Below are 20,720 nucleotides of genomic sequence, written 5' to 3'. Positions count from 1 at the left end.
GATGGTAGTCATTCAAGACTTTTAGTCAGCCCTTCTTGGGTCCTGGGGCCACACGTTTTCTACAGAGTCAGGTCCCTTTCCAAGTTGAGACTCAGATTGAAAATGCACTGAAGAACTCCATACAGCTGGCCAGCACACTCCTTCAGGGCCCTGGGGTTCACACCATCTGGTCCCAATGCTCTGAGTTTCCCCAGAGCCCTTTTCACCTGCTCAGTAGTGAAGGTGAGTCCATGATGACTGGGGAGTTGGCGGAAGGTGATTATCTGGACAATAACAATTGGTATGTGGAGGTGTGGATGGTAGGTGCAGGGGAAGGAGGGGTGTAGACAGTGGTAGCCTGTGTAGTTCATCCATATGTTGAACTGGAGGAGGAGAGGTGTTGGAGTTGAGGAAGAATCGGGTGCCTCGGCACCTGGGCTGATGTGCTGAGGGGGTATGAACAGGAGTGCAATTGTTGAAACTATTGAAGAATTGGTTTAACTCATTAACCCATTCACAGCTGAATTCCAAGGCTCTACAGCTAGGCTGATTAAAGCCAAAAATATTGTTCATGCTTCTCCACACCTCCTGTGTGCTTCTCTGCTAAGGCTTGTTCTCTTTTAGCTCCCTCTGCACGTGTTTCAATTGCTCCCTGTCTCCTGATCCAAAGGCTCTCTTTTTGTGGTTGAGACATCTTCAGATCACTGGTGACCCATGGTTTAATTGTGAGGGAAGCGTATGCCAAGTTACAGATTTGCCAAGTTACATATAAATCAGTACATTATCCCAGATCATGTATAATTCATATTAAGTTTATTTTAGCTTGTATTTGTCATGTTTGTAATATTCTATGCTGCTTCTGCAATAAAAGCTAATTTTGATGGCATTTATGCCTGTGACAACGAACTTATATTTTAATTGCACCAACGTGCTCTGCATCATAAGATAAAGGAGCAGAAGTAGGCCATTCAGCCCAACGAGTCTGTTTTGCTATTCAATCATGGGCTGATTCAATTCTTCCAGTCATCCCCACTCCCCTGCCTTCTTCCCATATCCTTTGATGCCCTGGCTAATCAAGAACCTATATATCTTGGCCTCCACAGCCGCTCGTGGCAACAAATTCCACAGATTTACCACTCTCTGACTAAAGTAATTTCTCCACATCTCTGCTCTAAATGGACGTCCTTCAATCCTGAAGTCGTGCCCTCTTGTCCTAGACTCTCCTACTATGGGAAATAACTTTGTCATATCTAACCTGTTCAGGTCTTTTAACATTCGGAATGTTTCTATGAGATCCCCCCTCATTCTCCTGAACTCCAGGGAATACAGCCCAAGAGATGTTCTTCATACAATAACCCTTTAATTCCTGGAATCATTCTCGTGAATCTTCTCTGAACCCTCTCCAATGCCAGTTTATCCTTTCTAAAATAAGGAGCCCAAAACTGCACACAATACTCCAAGTGTGGTCTCACAAGTGCCTTATAGAGCCTCAACATCACATCCCTGCTCTTACATTCTATACCTCTAGAAATGGATGCCAACATTGCATTTGCTTTCTTCACCATCGACTCAACCTGGAGGTTAACCTTTAGGGTATCCTGCACAAGGATTCCTAAGTCCCTTTGTATCTCTGCATTTTGAATTCTCTCCCTATCTAAATAATAATCTGCCCATTTACTTCTTCCACCAAAGTGTATGACCATACACTTTCCAACATTGTATTTCATTTGCCACTTCTTTGCCCATTCCCCTAAACTATCCAAGTCTCTCTGCAGGCTCTCTGTTTCCGCAACACTACCCGCTTCTCCATCTATCTTTGTATCATTGGCAAATTTAGCCACGAATCCATTAATCCCATAGTCCAGATCATTGACATACATCATGAAAAGCAGCGGTCCCAACACAGAGTCCCTGTGGAACTCCACTGGTAACTGGCAGCCAACCAGAATAAGATCCACTCTCTGTTTTCTGCCGATCAGCCAATGCTCCACCCATGCTAGTAACTCCCCTGTAATTCCATGGGCTCTTATCTTGTTAAGCAGCCTCATGTGCGGCATCTTGTCAAAGGCCTTCTGAAAATCCAAGTATACCACATCTACTGCATCTCCTTTGTCTAACCTGCTTGTAATTTCCTCAATAAATTGCAGTAGGTTAGTCAGGCAGGATTTTCCTTTCAGGAAACCATGCTGGCTTTGGCCTATCTTGTCATGTGCCTCCAGGTATTCATAAGCTCATCCCTAACTATCAATGAATTTGGGTGAATGGTATCGCTGGGAGCTGACACAGTCCTGATGGGGCAAATTCTTTCCATTGTTGTAAGAGGAAGAGTGACTTCAGCCTTGACTCCTTTCAGCTCAGAGTTATTCAAGGTAGACAAGAATTCCAACTTGGGGATCTTCTGTTTATGTTTAAAGTTACCAGAATGGAAGACACAGACCGAGGGAAGTTCCCTTTGGTAAAACTGGATTAACTTAGGCACAAGTTTGTCATAAAGAAACAGACACACCATCCACTGAAAATAAATTTAATATGAATAAATATCAGTCTGTGGGAAGAGGTAACTATCACTTGGTGAGACTAGAGTCATCGAATTAACAATATCTTTTTACATCACAGATCTGAAAGTGGCTGACTCCAGCCGTGACAAATATACATGACGCTTGTAGTTGGGGCAGTGATACAATGCACGGTCCAAGTCACTTTGAGATGAACCCATTAGCACAGACACATTAGAAACAACGACAGATTTTTTTTTTGCAGTTTTAATTTTTGATGTGCCTCCCTTTTAAGGGAGGATCCAGTTATACACTTTCCTTGCTTGCCTAAACCCAACTGGTAAATCATGTCTTTGCTTCTGCCTGTTCCCCTTTCTGCTGGAGTTGCTGGATTTGGTTGGGGACAGGGGTTACCAAGCTTGGTCACTCCCATACAGGTGACTTTTCCCTGTGTATTAGTGCTATACTGACCATTCTACCATCAAGGAAGCTGTTTACCATGGAACACATTGTATCAGCATTTAATGGCAAGCTGGGAGAAGTTTCCATGGGGTTAGGAAGAGGAGGAGGTCTCATGGGGTGAGGTGGTGGTTCACGAGTAACTATATTTGCCTAAATCCCTTGCACCTCTGTCCCTGAAAAAGCACAGACAAAGGATGAAAGTTAGGGTTGTCCTGAGCTGTGTCCTAATCAGACAGTAGAGTCTACCTGTTAAGGAAATGGCTGCCAGTTCTGGTTAGAGTGATCCATCCCTCCCCTGCAAGAACAGTTCAATATATAATGCCAGAGTCTACAATTGCAAAGGGTTATCTATCTCTGTGCATGGAGAACTTTGCCCGAATTAATGTTGCTTATTCGGACTGTTGCCCTCATACCGAGTGGGATGCACAAAGGCCCCAGCTCTGAGCATAATCACATTGTGCCCAGGTTGGGTTTCTGGAAGGATTCATTGTAAACGATGCCCGAAAACTGATCACACATTCTTCAGCACAGCTTAGGAAATGGCATTGGAAAGGCCTGCCAGTTTGATTCCTGTAAAAATCAACCACCTTACATTTGGTGGCAGACTAGTTTTCAGATTCTTGGTCAATGACATGATTAGCTGATCCAAAAAGAGTAAAAGCTACCTTCTAAGGGAATTTCAAACAAGGCTCTGTGTGTGTCTAAGTATGTCTGTATGTGTGCAAGTGAGTGTCTATGTTTTTATGTTTGTAGAGTATGTGTGCAAGTGTGTGTGTGTACTGCATGTGGGGTGTATGTGTGTTTGGACACATAGAAGAGCTCTGTTCTTTAAATTTACTTCACCCCTTTATGCTCCAGTCTTTCAAACATTATTTCTTTTGAACTGATATTTTTTAATCTCTCCCATTGAGGAAGGGCAAAGGCTGAAACCTGGGCCAGAGACACAGACAAGGGCTTGTGATACTGATGGGGCAGTGTGGAAACAGGTATGTGGGGCAGCGGCAGGAGGTGGACAACACAGGCTGGGCAGGGCACAGGTTGAAGAGTGAGCAAGAGCCAAGGTGAAAGTGGAAGGAACACCTTTGGGGTATGGGTTTTGGGGTTTGAGGTGAGAATGGGGTGAGGAGTTCAGGATGAAGGATTAGGTTAGGGATTGGGGTCTGGGGTTTGATTGGGATTAGCAAGATTAGTTTGTGGTAAGAGGTGATGAATTTGCAGTGAGGTGTGAAGTCTTGAGGTTCGAGGTGAGGGGTACATCTACACAAAGGAATGATCCGTACAATGAAAGAGATGCTTGACTGATGAAGCTCTCACAGAGATGTTTGTTTTCTCGCTGGGCTGAACTCCCTTCCCTGCCCAGCACAGCCATCTCAGTGGGAAGAGACAGGCAGTCCAGCTGCCCTGCGTTTCTGGGAACAGTGCTCTGGTTATCTCGATCTCGTAGGTATGGGTTCCTTGGTGTTGGGGGTGTTACCATCTGATGAGATTACTTGGTGATACCAGGATTGTGTCTCAACTTTCATTAGGATCTGCTGCAGTGTTTGCAGGGAATGAGGCAGGGACTAGTGAGGGAAGAGTCCACACTTGGATAGCTGTGGGAGTGTGAGCCTGCCAGGGCACATGGCACATCACAACAGACAGTGTGGCCAAAACCAGCCCCTGGAAGACAGCAGTGTAAAGTGGATCAGGATCTCCTCTGGTTCTATCCTTGACACTATGAAGAGATGCTGAGGTTCTGGGGCAAGTCGCCAGGAAAGAGCAGGAGGTGGGTTCCATGTGGCTCCTTCCAATTTCAGCTCAGCCTGTGCTGAAACTGCGCAGACATACACAGCAGAACTGGAATGAGGCTGCTAGTAGTATTCTGCAATATTCTTCATCTTGGCTTGAGGACAGTAAGGCTGTGAGATCGTGAGATTGAACATTAGGAAGGAGAGACTTCAGGTAATAGTACCACTCCAAATATCCACAGTACTGAATTAGCTAAGGACTGGTCTCTCAGTTTGCAGACATGAATAATGGCTGATTGTGTCCAGCATGCTGCAGGATGCTTCACCTTGGACTCTTAACTACCAGGGAAGAAGTGTCTGTAAGACTGGAGTCTGCACTGACCTCATACAGACGCTCGGTTGGTCTGATCTGCTTGGCGTTGGTGAAGTCAGTTTGCTTCAGATCAAATAAAATGGTTAGAAACCCCTGGCCCTTTCCCCAGTTACTGAGGGAGAACATTCAGTACGGTTGGTTGTGGTTATTGCTGCATAATTCACCACCGCTGAATGGAGAAGGGAAGTGAGAAGAGGAAAGAAGAGAAAGGGGAGGGGAAAAGTGACATGCAGGCCTGGTGATGTGTGTTGCAAATGTTGTCATTGTAGTAATATAGGATTGTGAAGGCTCCCAGGAAATGACCATAAGCTCTCACTATCCTGGGAATTAGTTAAGTGACATCATCTACATTCAGAAGATGCTGATGCCTCTCACCTGTCACCTGATTTGTTTTTGTGAGCAGTGTACCCTGCTGGAATGAGGCTGCTAATAGTGCTCTGTGACCGAGTTACAGTGCATTCTCTGTCCCAGCTTGAAGACACTAAGGCTGTGAGATTGTTTATGATTTAAATGTTAGGAGTTAACCCCGGCCATAATTAAAGGAGAGATTTCAAGTGACAGAACCACATCAAATACCCACAGTGCTGAATTAGCTAAGGATTGGTCTTCCAGTTCGGCAGTTAATTGCACGAGAGGTAATTGACAATCAATCTGCAACGGGTTTTAAATATCGCAACTCGATTGCATCATTCATTAGTAGCTATCCACTAGTTGGTCCCACAGTTTGTTCAGGGTTCAAAGGTGGAAACACAGCATTTGGATACAACGGAGTGAAAATCAGTTCACAACATGGTGCCTAGCTCAACACATAGAGTTCAGTAATATGCAGTTTCATCAGCCACTGGCCATTTCTTTATGAATAAACATCTAATATACAAATAGAATATACATATACTACTGTACATAAATACATATATATCTTTATAAAGGATCATTTTGATGTATGGTATGGATACAAACCTCAGAAGACCTTTTGGAAACAATCGAACCATTTGTGAAGAGGGAGTGGGTGGGTGGGTTCACCTACAACACAGAGGGAACTGGAAAAAGGTGGCACAGGGGAGCTTTAATTGTCAAAACTGCTCTTAATTTAAGCGCAGCGATTTCCCAGCGACTGGATCTGGGAACAATGTGCCGGAAAGCAGGATCCTTGATTTTCCATGAACCCCAGGTGGTTAGAGGAAAAGGAGCATAGATATGAGAAACAGAGATGCTGAATGTTTAAAAGGGAGAGAGGGGAGACGCTGAGTAAGTTGATCTTTAGGATAAAACACACCAATATAATGACACAAATGACCTGAAGATTGACTGTGCCAGGGCCATTCTGGACACTCAGACTTGGCGTCCAGCCTCACAGCACCCTGGGGAGGACAGTGAAAGGCACGATGGGACTGCTAGCCTCCAGCTCCAGCGCGGTGAGGAAGCACTCGGTGGCTGCGTCGTCACTGCCCTGGGCTTGAAGGACCTCACCCAGGTTGTTCCACACCTCGTGTGCAGTGGAGTTGACCTGCACGGCATCGCGAAGAATCTTCTCGGCCAGACTGTAGCGGCCCAACTGTTGTAGGATAAACCCCTGAAACGGAACAAGAAAGAGAGGGGGGAGTGAGGATTAACAGGCGGGCAGATGACCAGGCTACAAGGAAGTGAAAGTTGAGGTCTACTGCTCTACTCTCCCAATACTCTCTACAAATGTGTAAGCGATACATTTCAATGTGTGTATACTATATACAACCTTGAAAGTTGCCTCCTTACAGACAGCTGCAGAAACCCAACAGAACCCAGTAAAATAGGAAGACCGTCAAAAACACAATGTGCAGAAAAAAAAACAAATTGTTCAAACAATGCAAGTAAGCAAATAACATTCAGAACTGAAGTTCATGAAAGTGAGTTCACAGCCACACAGCTGGTCATTATTGCAGCCAAACCATAGATAGAACATAGAATAGTACAGCACATTACAGGCCCTTCGGCCCACAATGTTGTGCTGACCCTCAAGCCCTGCCTCTCATTTACCCCCCCCCCACCTTAAATTCCTCCATATACCTGTCTAGCAGTCTCTTAAACTTCACTAGTGTATCTGCCTCATCTGCCTCCACCACTGACCCAGGCAGTGCATTCCACGCACCAACCACTCTCTGAGTGAAAAACCTTCCTCTAATATCCCCCTTGAACTTTCTTCCCCTTACCTTAAAGCCATGTCCTCTTGTACTGAGCAGTGGTGCCCTGGGGAAGAGGCACTGGCTGTCCACTCTATCTATAACCAGGAGCCCGTTAATTGCAGGCCACAGCCTCTGTTCAGTGCAGAGACAGGGAAACCTCATGGAGCAGCAGGCTGAACACTGCAGGGATAAGTTTTTTACTCAGAGAGTGGTGAGTGTATGGAATGGGCTGCTGGCAACGGTGGTGGAGGTGGATACAATAGGGTCTTTTAAGAGACTTTTTGACAGGTACATGGAGCTTAGTAAAATAGAGGGCTATAGGTAAGCCTAGTAATTTCTAAGGTAAGGACAGGTTCGGCATGACTTTGTGGGCCGAAGGGCCTGTATTGTGCTGTAGGTTTTCTATGTTTCTACACTGTCCCTCACCTACCCTGCTCTTTTCAATCTGGTTTGGTGCTTAAATCAGCCAAGTGGCAGGTCATTCCTTGCTCTTGAATCGCCTCCAAGTCCACTCCAGTAGCCAAACATTGGCTCATTCCCCACTCTTGGGCCTGGGCCCCGTTGCCTCGATTTGGCCTGTATACACGATACCGCAGCTGACCTGCACCTTTGAGATTTCAGTTCACACTGCAAAAATGCCTGGTCCTACAGGCAGCTCAAAAGCTCAACTTTAAAAGGGAATTACAGGCTATAGTTTGCAGTGATCATTTTTGAGAAAAAGAGTGATTAATCAAGCAATTAATAGTTGTGTTTGCTGCCAGCAATTCATTGCTATGCATCACTCACTGCATGTTTCATCGTATATGTGATAAATGAATAAACCTGAACCACTTACAAATACGTGGCCAGGCACAGATCAAATGCCATCTATAAATTCACTGATGAAACCACCGCTGTCAGCAGAACCTGAGATGGGGATGAGGAAGCATACAGGAGTGATAGATCAGCTGGTTGAGAGGTGTCACACCAACAACCGCACACTCAATGTCAGTAATGAATTGATTGTGGACTTTAGAAAGGTGAAACTGGGAGAACACACACTGGTCCTCTTTGAGGAGTCAGCAGTGTAAAAGAATGAGAAGCTTCAAGTTCCTGGACAACATCTCCAAAGATTGATCATGGGCACAACATATTGATGTAATTATGAGAAAGGTAAGCCAGTGATTATATTTCATAAGGAGTTTGAGGAGCTTTGGCCCATGATGTGCCAATCTCAATGCAAATTTATATTAAATGTCCTCCTCCAGAGTGTCATCCATTTCCCTTCAATCCCTTCATATTCATATGTCAATCTAAAAGCCTCTTGAACTCCACCAATCTGCCTTCTACTAATGCCCCTGGTAACCCAGTAAACTCACGGCAATTCTCTGTGTAAAAAAATTTCTCCTTGCGTTGCCTTTAAACTTCCCCCTCTAACCATAAAAGCACGTCCTCTGCTGTTTGGCACCACTGAGTGGTTAGCATTGGGCTTCTGGTGAACACCAGCCCAGAAGATACCATTTCATCTTGGTAGGTCCGCTGGCTCCCTGAGGGGGCTTTCTGATCCATCCCTTAACCCGAATCTGGTGAGGTTTCCTTCTCCAGAATATGTCTGCTTCCCTACTGAACATCAGAGTGACGGAACAGGACCAATGGCTGACTTATTCAATAATGGCATTCAATAATGGCTGACTTATTTTTCCTCTCAACTCCATTCTTCTGCCTTCTCCCCATAAACTTCGATGCCCTTAACAATCAAGAACCTATCAACCTCTATTTTAAATGACTAGGCTTCCACAGCCATCTGTGGCAATTAATTCCAAGATTCACCAGCTAAGAACCTATAAGGAACCTGTCAACCTACACTTTAAATGACTTACCTTCCAAAGTCATTTAAGGCAATGAATTCCACAGATTCACCAGCTAAAGAAATTCTTCATTTCTATTCTAATGGCATGTCTTAGTATTCTGAGGCAATGCCCCCAGGCTCTAGACTCTCTCACTATTGGAAACATTTTCTCCATGTCCACTCTGTATTTTTTCAATATTTGTTGGGTTAAAGTGAGATCTGCCCCCCCCCCCCCACTATTCTTCTAAGCTTCAGCAAAGTACAGGCCAAGAGCCAGGAAGCAGTAATTAAACATTGACAATTTAATTCCTGGGATCATTCTTGTGAACCTCATCTGGACTCTCTCCATTGCCAGTGCATCCTTTCTTAGATATGAGGCCCAAAACTGCTCAAAATATTCCAAATACGGTCTGATTAATGCCTTATAAAGCCCCAGCATTACATCCTTGCTCTTGTATTCTAGTCCTCTGGAAATGAATGCCATGTGACTTGTGTACAAATCATGCTGTTTATAAAGCTGCAGTATGTACAGATGAGAAACATGCTTCCTCCTTGGTATTGCAGATTTCATAGTCTAACACTGGATTCCTTCTCAGACTGTAGTTGGAAAAAATAACTGAGGCAGAGCTCCCAGGAGGATCAATCCTCTGACCTCTGGGGTGAACTTCAGCAAAGCAAATAGCTCTGGCATCCAACCACGTGTCCACATCAGCCCCTTCCATTTCACTGGGATGATATTGCAGGGTTATTTTGCCATGAACTGATGAGAAGCAATTCCCTGTCCTCATCCACATGGAGAGATTAAAACCTAAAAATGCAACCAGCGGTTTCAGAGACAGCTGGTAATGCTTGCTCATAAGAAGAATAATTTGTTCAGTGCAGGGTTTGACAGGTTTTGCTGGTTTTGTCCCTGATGTCTGTGGAGATGTGAAGCTGCCCTCAGTTCAGCACAGGAAAATATCTGAGACCATTCTCTCTGCTGTATTTATCAAGATTTTCCTAAATGAGGTAAGTACTTCTATTTCTCTGTGGGTGGGAATTGGTTCCCCATTCTAACTTCTACTGGGTGAAAATAATTCTCTTCAACTGTTCATTGGAATCAGAACCAAAATCGGAATCAGGTTTATTATCACTGATGAATACCGTAAAATTTGTTGCTTTGCTGCAGCAGTACAGTGCATGACATAAATATTACTATAAATTACAATAAGAAACATAAGACCATATATATAGTGCAAAAAGAAAGGAAATAGTGAGGCAGTGTGTTCATGGGTTCATGGACCTTCAGGAATCTAATGGCAAAGAAGTTGTTTCTAAAATGTTGAGTGTGCACCTTCAGGCTGCCATACCTCCTCTCTGATGGCAGTAATGAGAAGAGGACATGTCCTGGGTGGTGATGGATGCTGCCTTCTTGAGGCTTTGACTTTTGAAGATGTCCTCGATGCTGGGGAGGCTAGTCCCTATGATGGAGTTGGCTGAGTTTACAACCCTCTGAAACTATTTTCAATCCTATTCACTGGAGCCTCCATACCTGATGTTGATGTAAACAATCAAAATGCCCCCCAAGGTTCAGTAACTAATTTGACTCTAGTAATATTCTAGAGTTACCAACAAGGAAGGTCCGTACATCATTGAAAAGGACCTTAACCGAACATTGGAAAATTATTAACAGTGGTAACCAGTGGTTTAGAATTCCCAAGTAGGTGGAAAACTCAAAGGATTGAATGGCATTAAATCTGCTCCTAACTCTTACAGAAAGGATCCTTCCTGAAGCAAACCTCTTCTGTAATTTTAAGCTTGATTACCACTGCCCAGGTGTCTTTTCTGGGGATAAAGCCTGCCCTACCCATTATACGCCCCTACTGTTGCTGAGCCCCTTACGGTTCTATTGGGTGCAGTGAAGGGAGGGTAAGGTCAAGGGTGACATGACAGGATGGAGGAAGAGGGTGAATGGTAGATGAAGGGAGGATGAGGGTGAGCAGATGGTGGTTGAGGGGAGGGAGGGTGAAGACCAAGGGTGAGGGGATGGAGGATTAAAATGAGGGGAGGGAGTGGGAATGGAGGATGAGAAGAGTGAGAGGCGAGGATAAGAGGAGTGTGAGGGTGAGGAGGAAGGACAGGATAGTGGGGTGAGAAACTGAAACTTGAAAATGACATTGAAATATCTTTAGAAGAGCGCACAAACTAAATGAAGGCTTGGTGAATGCAAGAATTAAACCTCCTCTTCAGACCATGCCCTGCATACCAAGTCTGGGTTATAAACTGCCTCCTCTCTTAGCTTTAACACTTACTCACTATCTCACTGCTCCACTTTGTTATCCTAAGCTGACAGGGTGCACAGAAAGAGTTATGTGTGACAGCGACTGAGCTCAGATCTTTTAAAATCCACCCACGCCAAATAAACACCTCTCCCTAACCAGTGCAGCGAGATCTGTAGACAGGTTGCTAGGATGCAGCCTGTTGCATGGCAACAGTTTTAAATCCCCATCCAATTGCGCCAGTTTAAAGAGCTGGTTCTAATGGTGATGGGGCACTCAGTAAAAAGTGGGAAGAAGCATACTTGAGAAGGAAGGTGATGAAGGTGATGGTTTCTCACCCTTCACTCTGCACTTCTGTCCTACCACAGCAGCTCAGGACTTCTCCAGATTCAGATTTTCCCGTGGACTTGGCTGTCGCAGGGGTGTACAAGGACAGGAGGAGAGGAACCGGTGGTGGTTCGGAATCTGGAACACTCCTTGGAACAGGGTTGTCCACTAAGGAATCCTGGCAGATTCATCACAAGGATGTTGCCATCTCTGACTTTCATTCAGTCACCTCCCAGCTACTTCACTTTTAACGTACCCAAAAAGGACTAGATGATACGCAGACCCCTCCATCAGAGGGTGTGGCACAGAAGTTTACAGGGGGACCAAGTGCTTCTGGGCCTTCTCAGCTCAACTGTGGCCTTCATGTCATATTACGAACAAGAGACGGCAATGGCAATTCTTCATTAGGAGTTTGAGGAGATTTGGTATCTCACCAAAGACTCAGGCAAATTTCTACAGATGTATTGTGGAGAGCATTCTGACAGGTTGCATCACCATCTGGTAAGGAAGCTCTAAAACACAGTTTGGAAAATACTGCAGAGGGTTACAGACTCAGCCAGCTCCATCATGGGCACTAGTCTTCCCAGCATCAAGGACATCTTCCAAAAACAATGCCTCAAGAAGGTGGTGTCCATCATTAAGGAACATCACCGCCCAGGACATATCTTCTCATTACTACCATCAGGAAGGAGATATAACAGCCTGAAGATGTACACTGAACATTTTAGTAACAACTTCTTCACTTCTCCAGTTTCCTCCCACATTCCATGACATATGGGTTAGTAGGTTAATTGTAATTGGGTGGCATGCTCTTGTTGGGCTGGAAGGGAGTGTTACCATGCTGTGTCTCGAAATAAGAAATAAATATTAAAAGTGAGGTCTGACAAGAGCCAGGCTCTGATACCCACCTCTCTGGTCTATTACACATCTGTTGAACACCAGGTGGAGGGAGCATTGAGAACAGAGCCTCTGGGTAATGGAAAGTTCTCAGTGTGCACCATCAAGACCCACTCCACTACCAAAGTCCTGATGGACTACGCTGTGGAACAGAGAGGGCCAACCCAAGGATAAAACCTAACTGTCCTAACTTCCTGCCATTGGGGACGATTCCATCCGGATGCAACAGGGCTTAGAACAACAACTACTCTGCTGATAATCACAAGAAACTGCAGAAAGTTGTGAACACAGCTCAGCATATCACAGGAACCATTCTCACCTCCTTGGACTCTCACTGTCTTGCTAAAGCAGCCAACATAATCAAAGATTCAACTCACCTTGGACATTCTCTTTCTCTCCCCTCCCACTGGGTGGAAGATACAAAAGCCTGAAGCACTAGGCTCGAGTACAACTTCTTTTCCACTATTATAAGACTATTGAACAGTGCCCTGGTACAAGATGGACTCTTGATGTCACAAACTACCTCATTATGACATTGCACCTTATTGCCTACTTGTAACTGTTGTGCTCTGTTATTATTTTCCTTTGTACTACTCAATGCACTGATACGATGAAATGATTTGTGAGCTTTTTGGGCTGAGACCCTTCATCATGAACAGAAAGTCCTTTTCAGTCTTGAAAATAGTCTCCTCCCAAAAGGCCAGCTGTGTATTCCCCTCCATAGATGCTGCCTGAACTGCTGAGTTCCTCCAGTGTTTTGTGTGTCACTGCTGTAACACGTGGTTATATGAGTTACAGTCAGCTTGAACTTGTCTGGCCATTCTCCTGTGACCTCTCGTTAAAAAGGCATTTTTGCTCACAGAACAACCACTCACTGAATGTTTTTCACACCATTCTCAGTAAACTCTAGAGACTGTTGTATGTGAAAATTCTGGGAGATCAGCAGTTTCTGAGATACACAAACCACCCCGTCTGGCATCAGCAATCATTCATGGTCAAAGTCACTTACATCACATTTTCCTCATTTTGATGTATGGTCTGTACTACAAATGAACCTTTTGATCACGTTTGCATGCTTTTCTGCATTTACTTGCTGCCACATGGTTGGCTGATTAGGTATTTGCATTAATGAACAGGTGCAACGGTGTACCTAATAAAGTGGCCACACACAGTGTTTGGAAATGATTCTTGAATGTTGCTCCAGATTTCCAGCATCTGCAGAATCTCTTGTGTTTATGATGAAGTGATCAGTATGGATGGCACACAAAGCAAATTTATACTGTATTTCAGTACATGTGACAATAATAAACCAATTTAACTATTACCAGTGATGACCAGAAGACCAACAGCTGAAAACCGGAGGTGATACAAAATGACTGCCTTGACGTTAAGGCATTTTTTAACCCATGGCATGTAACAGCCCTGGCAGAACTGAATTTTATGGAGATGGGAATCAAAGCAAAAGTCCTCCACAAGCACACTAGTTGGCTACTTTATTAGGTACACCTGCTCAGAAATGCAAATATCTAATCAGCCAATCATGTGGCACAACTCAATGCATAAAAGCATGCAGGCATGGTCAAGAGGTTCAGTTGTTGTTCAGAGGAAACATCAGAATGGGGAAGAAATGTGATCTAGCTGACTTTGACTGTGGAATGGTTGTTGGTGCCAGACAGGGTGGTTTGAGTATCTCAGAAACTGCTGATCTGGGATTTTGATGCACAACAGTGTCAAGAGCAGGGGTTCTGAATCTTTTTTATGCCATGGACCATTAAGCAAGGAGTCCATGGACCCTAGGTTGGGAACGTGGTCTTGAGTTTACAGAGAAGGTTGCAAAAAGCAAAAGACTTCCAGTGAGTGGCAGTTCTGTGGATGAACACACCTTGTTAATGAGGGAGGGCAAAGGGGCATGGCCAGACTGGTTCAAGCTGACATGAAGGGGACAGTTAACTTAAATAATGATGCGTTACAATAGTGATGCACAGAAGAGCATCTCTGAATGCAAAACATGTATATAGCAGCTATAGCAGCAGAAGACAGCACCAAAGGCCCAGGAACAATTCTGCTACTGCCTGTAAGTAGTTTGTACCACATAATCATGTGGTTTCCTCCGGGTATTCTGGTTTCAACCCACATTCCAAAGATTTGCGGGTTAGTAGATTATTTGGTTGCATGGCTGTAAATGAGCAGTGGGTTTGTTGAGATGTAAGGAACTGTTACTATGCTACCTTTCTAAATAAAATAGAAAGAATGCAGTGCTTAAGAAAGCCACTCACCATTATACTATCCAGGGCAATTAGGGATGGGCTATAAATGATGGCCTTGCTAATAATGTACAAAAACCAAAAAAATAATTAAAAATAAGAAGGCTCCTAGATTACAATCTGTTCCCCACCATAAAGCCAGATGCTCTGCATTTCATAACTCCTCTTTCTTTAGTCTATGGTTTCAGTGTCTAATCTTTCCCCTTCATTCACTGGATCTTGTTTTACTCCATCAGAGGCATCAATCCACCCTACAGCTTAATTGAACCACCCCTGTCACTTCTCAATGTTTATGAGTGGTCTTCGGCCTGAAACATTTCTCTTCCAAACAGATGCTTTACAGATTAAAGATTAGCTTTATTTATTGCATGCATGTCACATTGAAATATGCTGAAATGAGTGCTTGCGTCAATGACCAACGAGTTTGGAGAACGTGCTGAGGGCAGCCCGCAAGCATTGCCGTGCTTCCAGTGCCAACATAGCATTACCATAATACACTAACTGGTATGAATGTTGGTGGAAGCAGGTGCACCTGAAGGAATCCCACGTGGTCTCAGAGGAGAACGTACAAACTCTTTAAAGACAGTGGTGGGACTTGAACCCCAATCTTACAGCTGACACTATACCCTACCTCCTGAGTACTTCCTGTTTTTATCTGAGACTTTTTGATTTTCACTCAGTTAAAAGGATGCTTGCAAATTATTTCACAGTGCTCACTTCTTTCTGTAGTTCTTTAGATAGTGAACTAGTACATTTCAACAGGCCTGGGTTAATAAATGATTAGGAACAGTCACACCTTACAAATGCTCAACAATGAATATTTTCAAGTGAGAATCTTCACACCCTTCCTTGACTTTCAACAGTATCACCAATGCCAAATCCCATTCTGCCATCCAAAATCTTAGCAGGACAAGCTGCATAAATACTGTGACCAGAACAGCAGCTCAGTGGCTGAGTATCCTGCAGCAAAAGCCTCACCATAATAGAGTTGTAGAATCTTACAGCAAGGAAACGGTCTATCAATTTAATTTTGTTTCCTACCACTTCTTGTTACTACCATCAGGGAGCAGGTATAGAGCTGCTATCTGCTGTCTGTAAGGAGTTTGTATGTTGTCCCCATGACTCCGTGGGTTTCTTCCAGGTGCTCTGGTTTCCTCCCACATTCCAAATCTGTATGGGTTTGGGTTGACAAATTGTGGGCATGCTATGTTTGGTAGCAGAAGCATGGCAACACTTGCAGGCTGCTCCCAGCACATCCTCTGACTGTGATAACGCAAATGACACATTTCATTAAAAGCACAAAATGCTGGCAGAACTCAGCAGGCCAGACAGCATCTATGGGAGGAGGTAGTGATAACGTTTCGGGCCGAAACCCTTCATCAGGAGTGGAGTAACATGGGATGCCCCTTGACCACGATGGCTGAAAATGCTGGACACCATTCAGAAGAAAGCTGAGCCCACTCAGTTCCTTTCATCCTCACCATTACCTAGAATTATGTGACTGTATTGAGTTAGCAACTATAGGATGGATTACGCTGCCTGGTATGGAGAAGAGTGCGTGTCCTGGATGGTGGGGTCTTTAAACGGTGGATGTTGCCTTCTTGAGAAGCATTGTGTTAAAGCTGTTCTCAACGATGGGGAGACTAGCGCCCATGATGAAGTTGGCTGAGTATACAAGCCTCTGCATAATTCTATGCCAATGAATATATATTAAGCTTTCATTCCTTAATTCTGCCTGAGTAACTAATAGGTCAATAGGTTTTAAAAAATTATGTTATTAAGTTTTATTTACAGGGACATTCTATTTTAGGTCTCTTCTCATGTAAGCTTCTCCAATAGCATTACTAAAATGAAAGCTCTCTGTGGTAAGCCTACTAGCCCCAGTGGACATACTACAGTTTTGGTCTTAGTCTGGCTTTGGAACAGATCCACACACACTGACGCTTGTTGGGACATATATAGATGCAAAGTAAATATCTGTTGGACTTTTCACTCCAGTAAGAGCAGAACCAAAGAGGTGACAGCAGTTCAAGGAACATTTGGTTCTGAGAGCTGTGGGGGTCAAGTGATGATAATGATTTACCTTGCGAGGTGGGTGTCCTTTTGTCTCAGACAGAAAAGGCTACCTGCAAAGTGAGGTGATGTAAGGATCTACAATTAAACTACCCTTGCTGTGAAGATGGAAAGTCGGTCTTTATCTCAATGGGACTTGATTACAAAGGGAGGAGATGACGCCTCAGTTGTACAATGCCTGGTCAGACCCCATCCAGTGTACAGCCTACAGCTTCAAAGTTCAAGTTCAAAGTTCAAAGTATATTTATTTTCAAAGTACATATTCTACTTTCAAAATTGTTCTCTTGCAGGCATTTACAGGAAAGTAAAGGGATAAAATAGAATTTATGAAAAATTGTACATTAGCAAAGACTGACAAACAACCAATGTGTAAAAGACACATTGTGCAAATAAAATAAATAAAGAAATAATACTGTGATCATGAGTTGTAGTATCCTTGAAAGTGAGTCTGTAGTATATGGAATCAGTTCAGTGTTGATGTAATTCAAGTTATTCATGCTGGTTTAGGAACCTGATGGTTGAAGGGTAATAACTGTTCCTTAACCTGGTGGTGTGGGACCTAAGACTCCTGTACCTTTCACCCAAAGTGATGGACTGGACTGTATCCACCACTTTCTATAGATTTTTCCATTCTTGGGCAATGGTGTTTCCGTACCAGCCTGTGATGCAACCAGTCAGGATACTCTCCACTGCGCATCTACTTAAGTTTGTCAAAGTTTCATCTAACTTTGGACTTTACACCTCAGGTTTTAAAGGGGGTATATGTGCAAGTTCATCATACTGACAGCAGGGTTTAAAGTTTAGTTATGACCATCAGTTGTATTAATGTGAGTTGTATTCTCTTAAGTGCAGAAGTTTCGGCTGTGATTTAATTGATGTTTTAAATGTTAAGATGATTCAATAAATGGGCTGGCCTGGACAAGGAAAGATAATTTGGTAATTAGGATGTACAGGAATCTTTCGTTTTAGGATATAGATACCAACCAATTGAAAATTTCAAGGTTGACAATTAAAGGGCTTATTATAAGAAGGATGTGGAAGCTTTAGAGAGGGTGCAGAGGAGATTTAACAGCATGCTGCCTGGATTTGAGAGCATGTCTTATGAGAAAAGGTTGAGTGAGCTAGGGCTTCTCTCTTTGGAGTGAAGGAAGATGAGAGCTGACTTGATAAAGGTATGTAAGATGATAACAGGCATCGATAGAGTGGACAGCTAGAGACTTTTTGCCTTGGCCATTATGAGGGGGTATAATTTTAAGGTGACTGGAAGGAAGTATGGGGTTGGATGTGAGAAGTAAGTTATTTTTTATACAGAGAGTGGTGGAAAGCCCTACCAGGAGGAGCAGTAGAAGCAGATACATTGGGGCATTTAAGAAACTTCTAGGTATGCACATGGACAATAGAAAAATGGAGGGTTATATGGGAAAGAAGGATTAGATTGATCTTAGAGAAGGTTAAAGAGTCGGCACAACGTCATGAGTTGAAGGACCTGTTGGAAGTTGGAACTGGGGTGGCGTCCTATCACAATTTGACCATCAGTCTCCCAAGCCAGTTCTGTCTAGAGAAATGTTAATGTGCTTTTAGCTGAGCATTTCTATCTGCTGTCCACACTGAAGAGGAAGGAAAGTATGACTTGATTTTTATCAGTCTATTAACCAATTGTCTTTTGCCTGACTTGGTGACTTCCTTAGCTTTTTCTCTACAAACCTTAACAGAGTTAAGTGCAAGCCTTTTGACAGTGGTAAATAAGAGACATACAGACAGGCACATGTACAGGCAGGATGGAGGGATAGGGATCCTGAATAGGCTAAAGGATTTATTTTATTCTGGCACCATGGTACATCCAGACCTTGTGAGCTCAGAGGTGCTGTACTATTCTGCTTTCTATTTGACCGAGGAGCTGTTATTTAATTGAAACTTGAGAAGCATTTACCAAATATTGAAACTTTGAATTTAAGGACTGAATTCGTTAGATTTTACTAACTCTTCATTAGGATAAATATAACTTACGGACAGGGCCATTAAGCACTACAGCACAGAAACAGACCCTTCAGCCCAAGTAGTCCCATAGTCCCATACCCGGACCACACATCTCCCATTTGTGTACCAAACCAAGCTTCTCTTAAACCTGCACCCCCCACATCCACTGGCAGCTCGTTCCACACTCCAACCATCGTCTGAGTGAAGAAACTCCCCCCATGACCCAATACACAATCATATTTCTAATCTTCATAAAAGCCAAAATAAAGGGCTATTTTAAATTACAGTCATGAATACGGTAGTTTATAACCTAGATGTGGATTGCTGAGGAGGTGAGTCTTTCACCATGTTTACAGTACTTTCAGAGACGAGTCTTGGGGCTGTGGTCAGAGTGCAGTAAGCCATATATTAACTCATGTTGGAGAAGGGAAAGGAGTAAAGATTGTTTTGCTGAAGTCTACTGTCGCCAAGAAGAAACGCATAATATTCTTCATTAAAAGCATACAAGAAGGTTATCTTATACATGAAAAAATCTCCTAAACTGAACCCTGCTAGTGTTTTTTATAGTAATCCTGATCTGAATCTGAATCTGAAATAGGTAATGCAATGTATTTCATCCATGGCCTCTTCTACTGCCACAATGAGACCACACACAGGTTGGAAGAGCACCACCTCATATTTCGTCTAGGTAGCCTCCAACCTGATGGCACAAACATTAATTTCTCTAACTGTTGATAATTTCTTCCCCCTTCCTCTTCTCTCTTTTTTCCTTCACCATTCTGGCTTCCCTCTCATCTCTTCCCTTCTCCTCACCTGCCTATCACCTCTCTTGGTGCCCTTCCTCCTTCCCTTTCTCCCATGGTCCATTTTTTCCTATCAGATTCCTTTTTCTTCAGTCATACACATTTTTCATCTATCACCTTCCAGTTTCTCACTTCATCCCCCTCCGCCACAATACTCACCTTTTCTCTCTCCTGGCTTCCAGCTTTTGCTTCTTCCCCTCACCCCCCACCCCCCACCTTCTTCCCCCTACCTTTCCAGTTCTGATGAAGGGTTTTGGCCCAAAACATCGACTGTTTATTCCTTTCCATAGATGTTGCCTGACCTGCTGAGTTCCTCTAGCATTTTGTGTGGGTTACTCTGGATTTCCAGTGTCTGCAGAATCTCTTGTGGTATTGAAAATAGTTTATGTGTTATTATAGTTTCTTTTGCCCTGTTTGTACTGATTAATTTCTACCACAAGGGAGTACAACAATAAAGTGGTTACTGGTTATTCTTCTAACTGCCAAGAGTTAAGTGACTCATTTTAAATGAATTGGTTTACATACAACAAAGCTCAGGACAGAGCCAAATTAGGTATCACGAGGTGATCCCGTACGCAACCATAAATCTCAACACATCTTCTGGACAGCTGCTTGAGATGTATCCCCTGAATCAGCTGTTTCATGGGACAGAGAAGTACCCCACTAAAGTCAGAGGGAATATTGATCCAGAATAATGGAGAAATTTCACTTTAGACAAATCAAATGACTTAATGGATTTTCAATAGTTTTATTTAACATTCTTCTCCGGAGGGGTTAAGCTGGCTGGATGAGGCAGCAGAGAACAAGTTATTGGAAAAGCTAATGGGTACAATGAGGTAAGCCGAATGCATATATATATGCAATTAAAATTAATCTTGCTCTGCAGCCTACGCTCAGTGACACAGGCATTTTAAACAATCACTCATCTGGAAGCAAGCTGCAACACAGACACACAGTTCTTCATGTCAGAAGTTAAAACATCATCAGCAAAATAAAAATAAAGGCACGATTTACCAATCAAACTGGCAATATTCAAGAGCATAAAAGCATTAGATATACCAGCAAAATTAGGCCATTCAGCCCATCGAGTCTGTCCTG

General features: G+C 43.5%; 1 protein-coding gene across 2 annotated transcripts in view; it reads right to left on the bottom strand.

Moving 5' to 3' along the window:
• Positions 1-2,487: 2,487 nt before the first annotated feature.
• ttc7b (tetratricopeptide repeat domain 7B) overlaps positions 2,488-20,720 on the bottom strand; it is a 478,574-nt gene continuing 460,341 nt past the window's right edge. For both annotated transcript variants that reach the window (XM_059961183.1, XM_059961187.1), the window contains exon 20: positions 2,488-6,609. In XM_059961183.1, the coding sequence (XP_059817166.1) occupies positions 6,388-6,609 (222 nt within the window). In that variant the 3' untranslated portion in view covers positions 2,488-6,387. The remainder of the gene's footprint in view (positions 6,610-20,720) is intronic.

Source organism: Hypanus sabinus, chromosome 2, assembly GCF_030144855.1.
Source record: "Hypanus sabinus isolate sHypSab1 chromosome 2, sHypSab1.hap1, whole genome shotgun sequence".
NCBI classification, from domain to species: Eukaryota; Metazoa; Chordata; class Chondrichthyes; order Myliobatiformes; family Dasyatidae; genus Hypanus; species Hypanus sabinus.
Note: the sequence above shows the minus strand (reverse complement) of the source record. Positions and strands in the feature narration are given on the sequence as shown.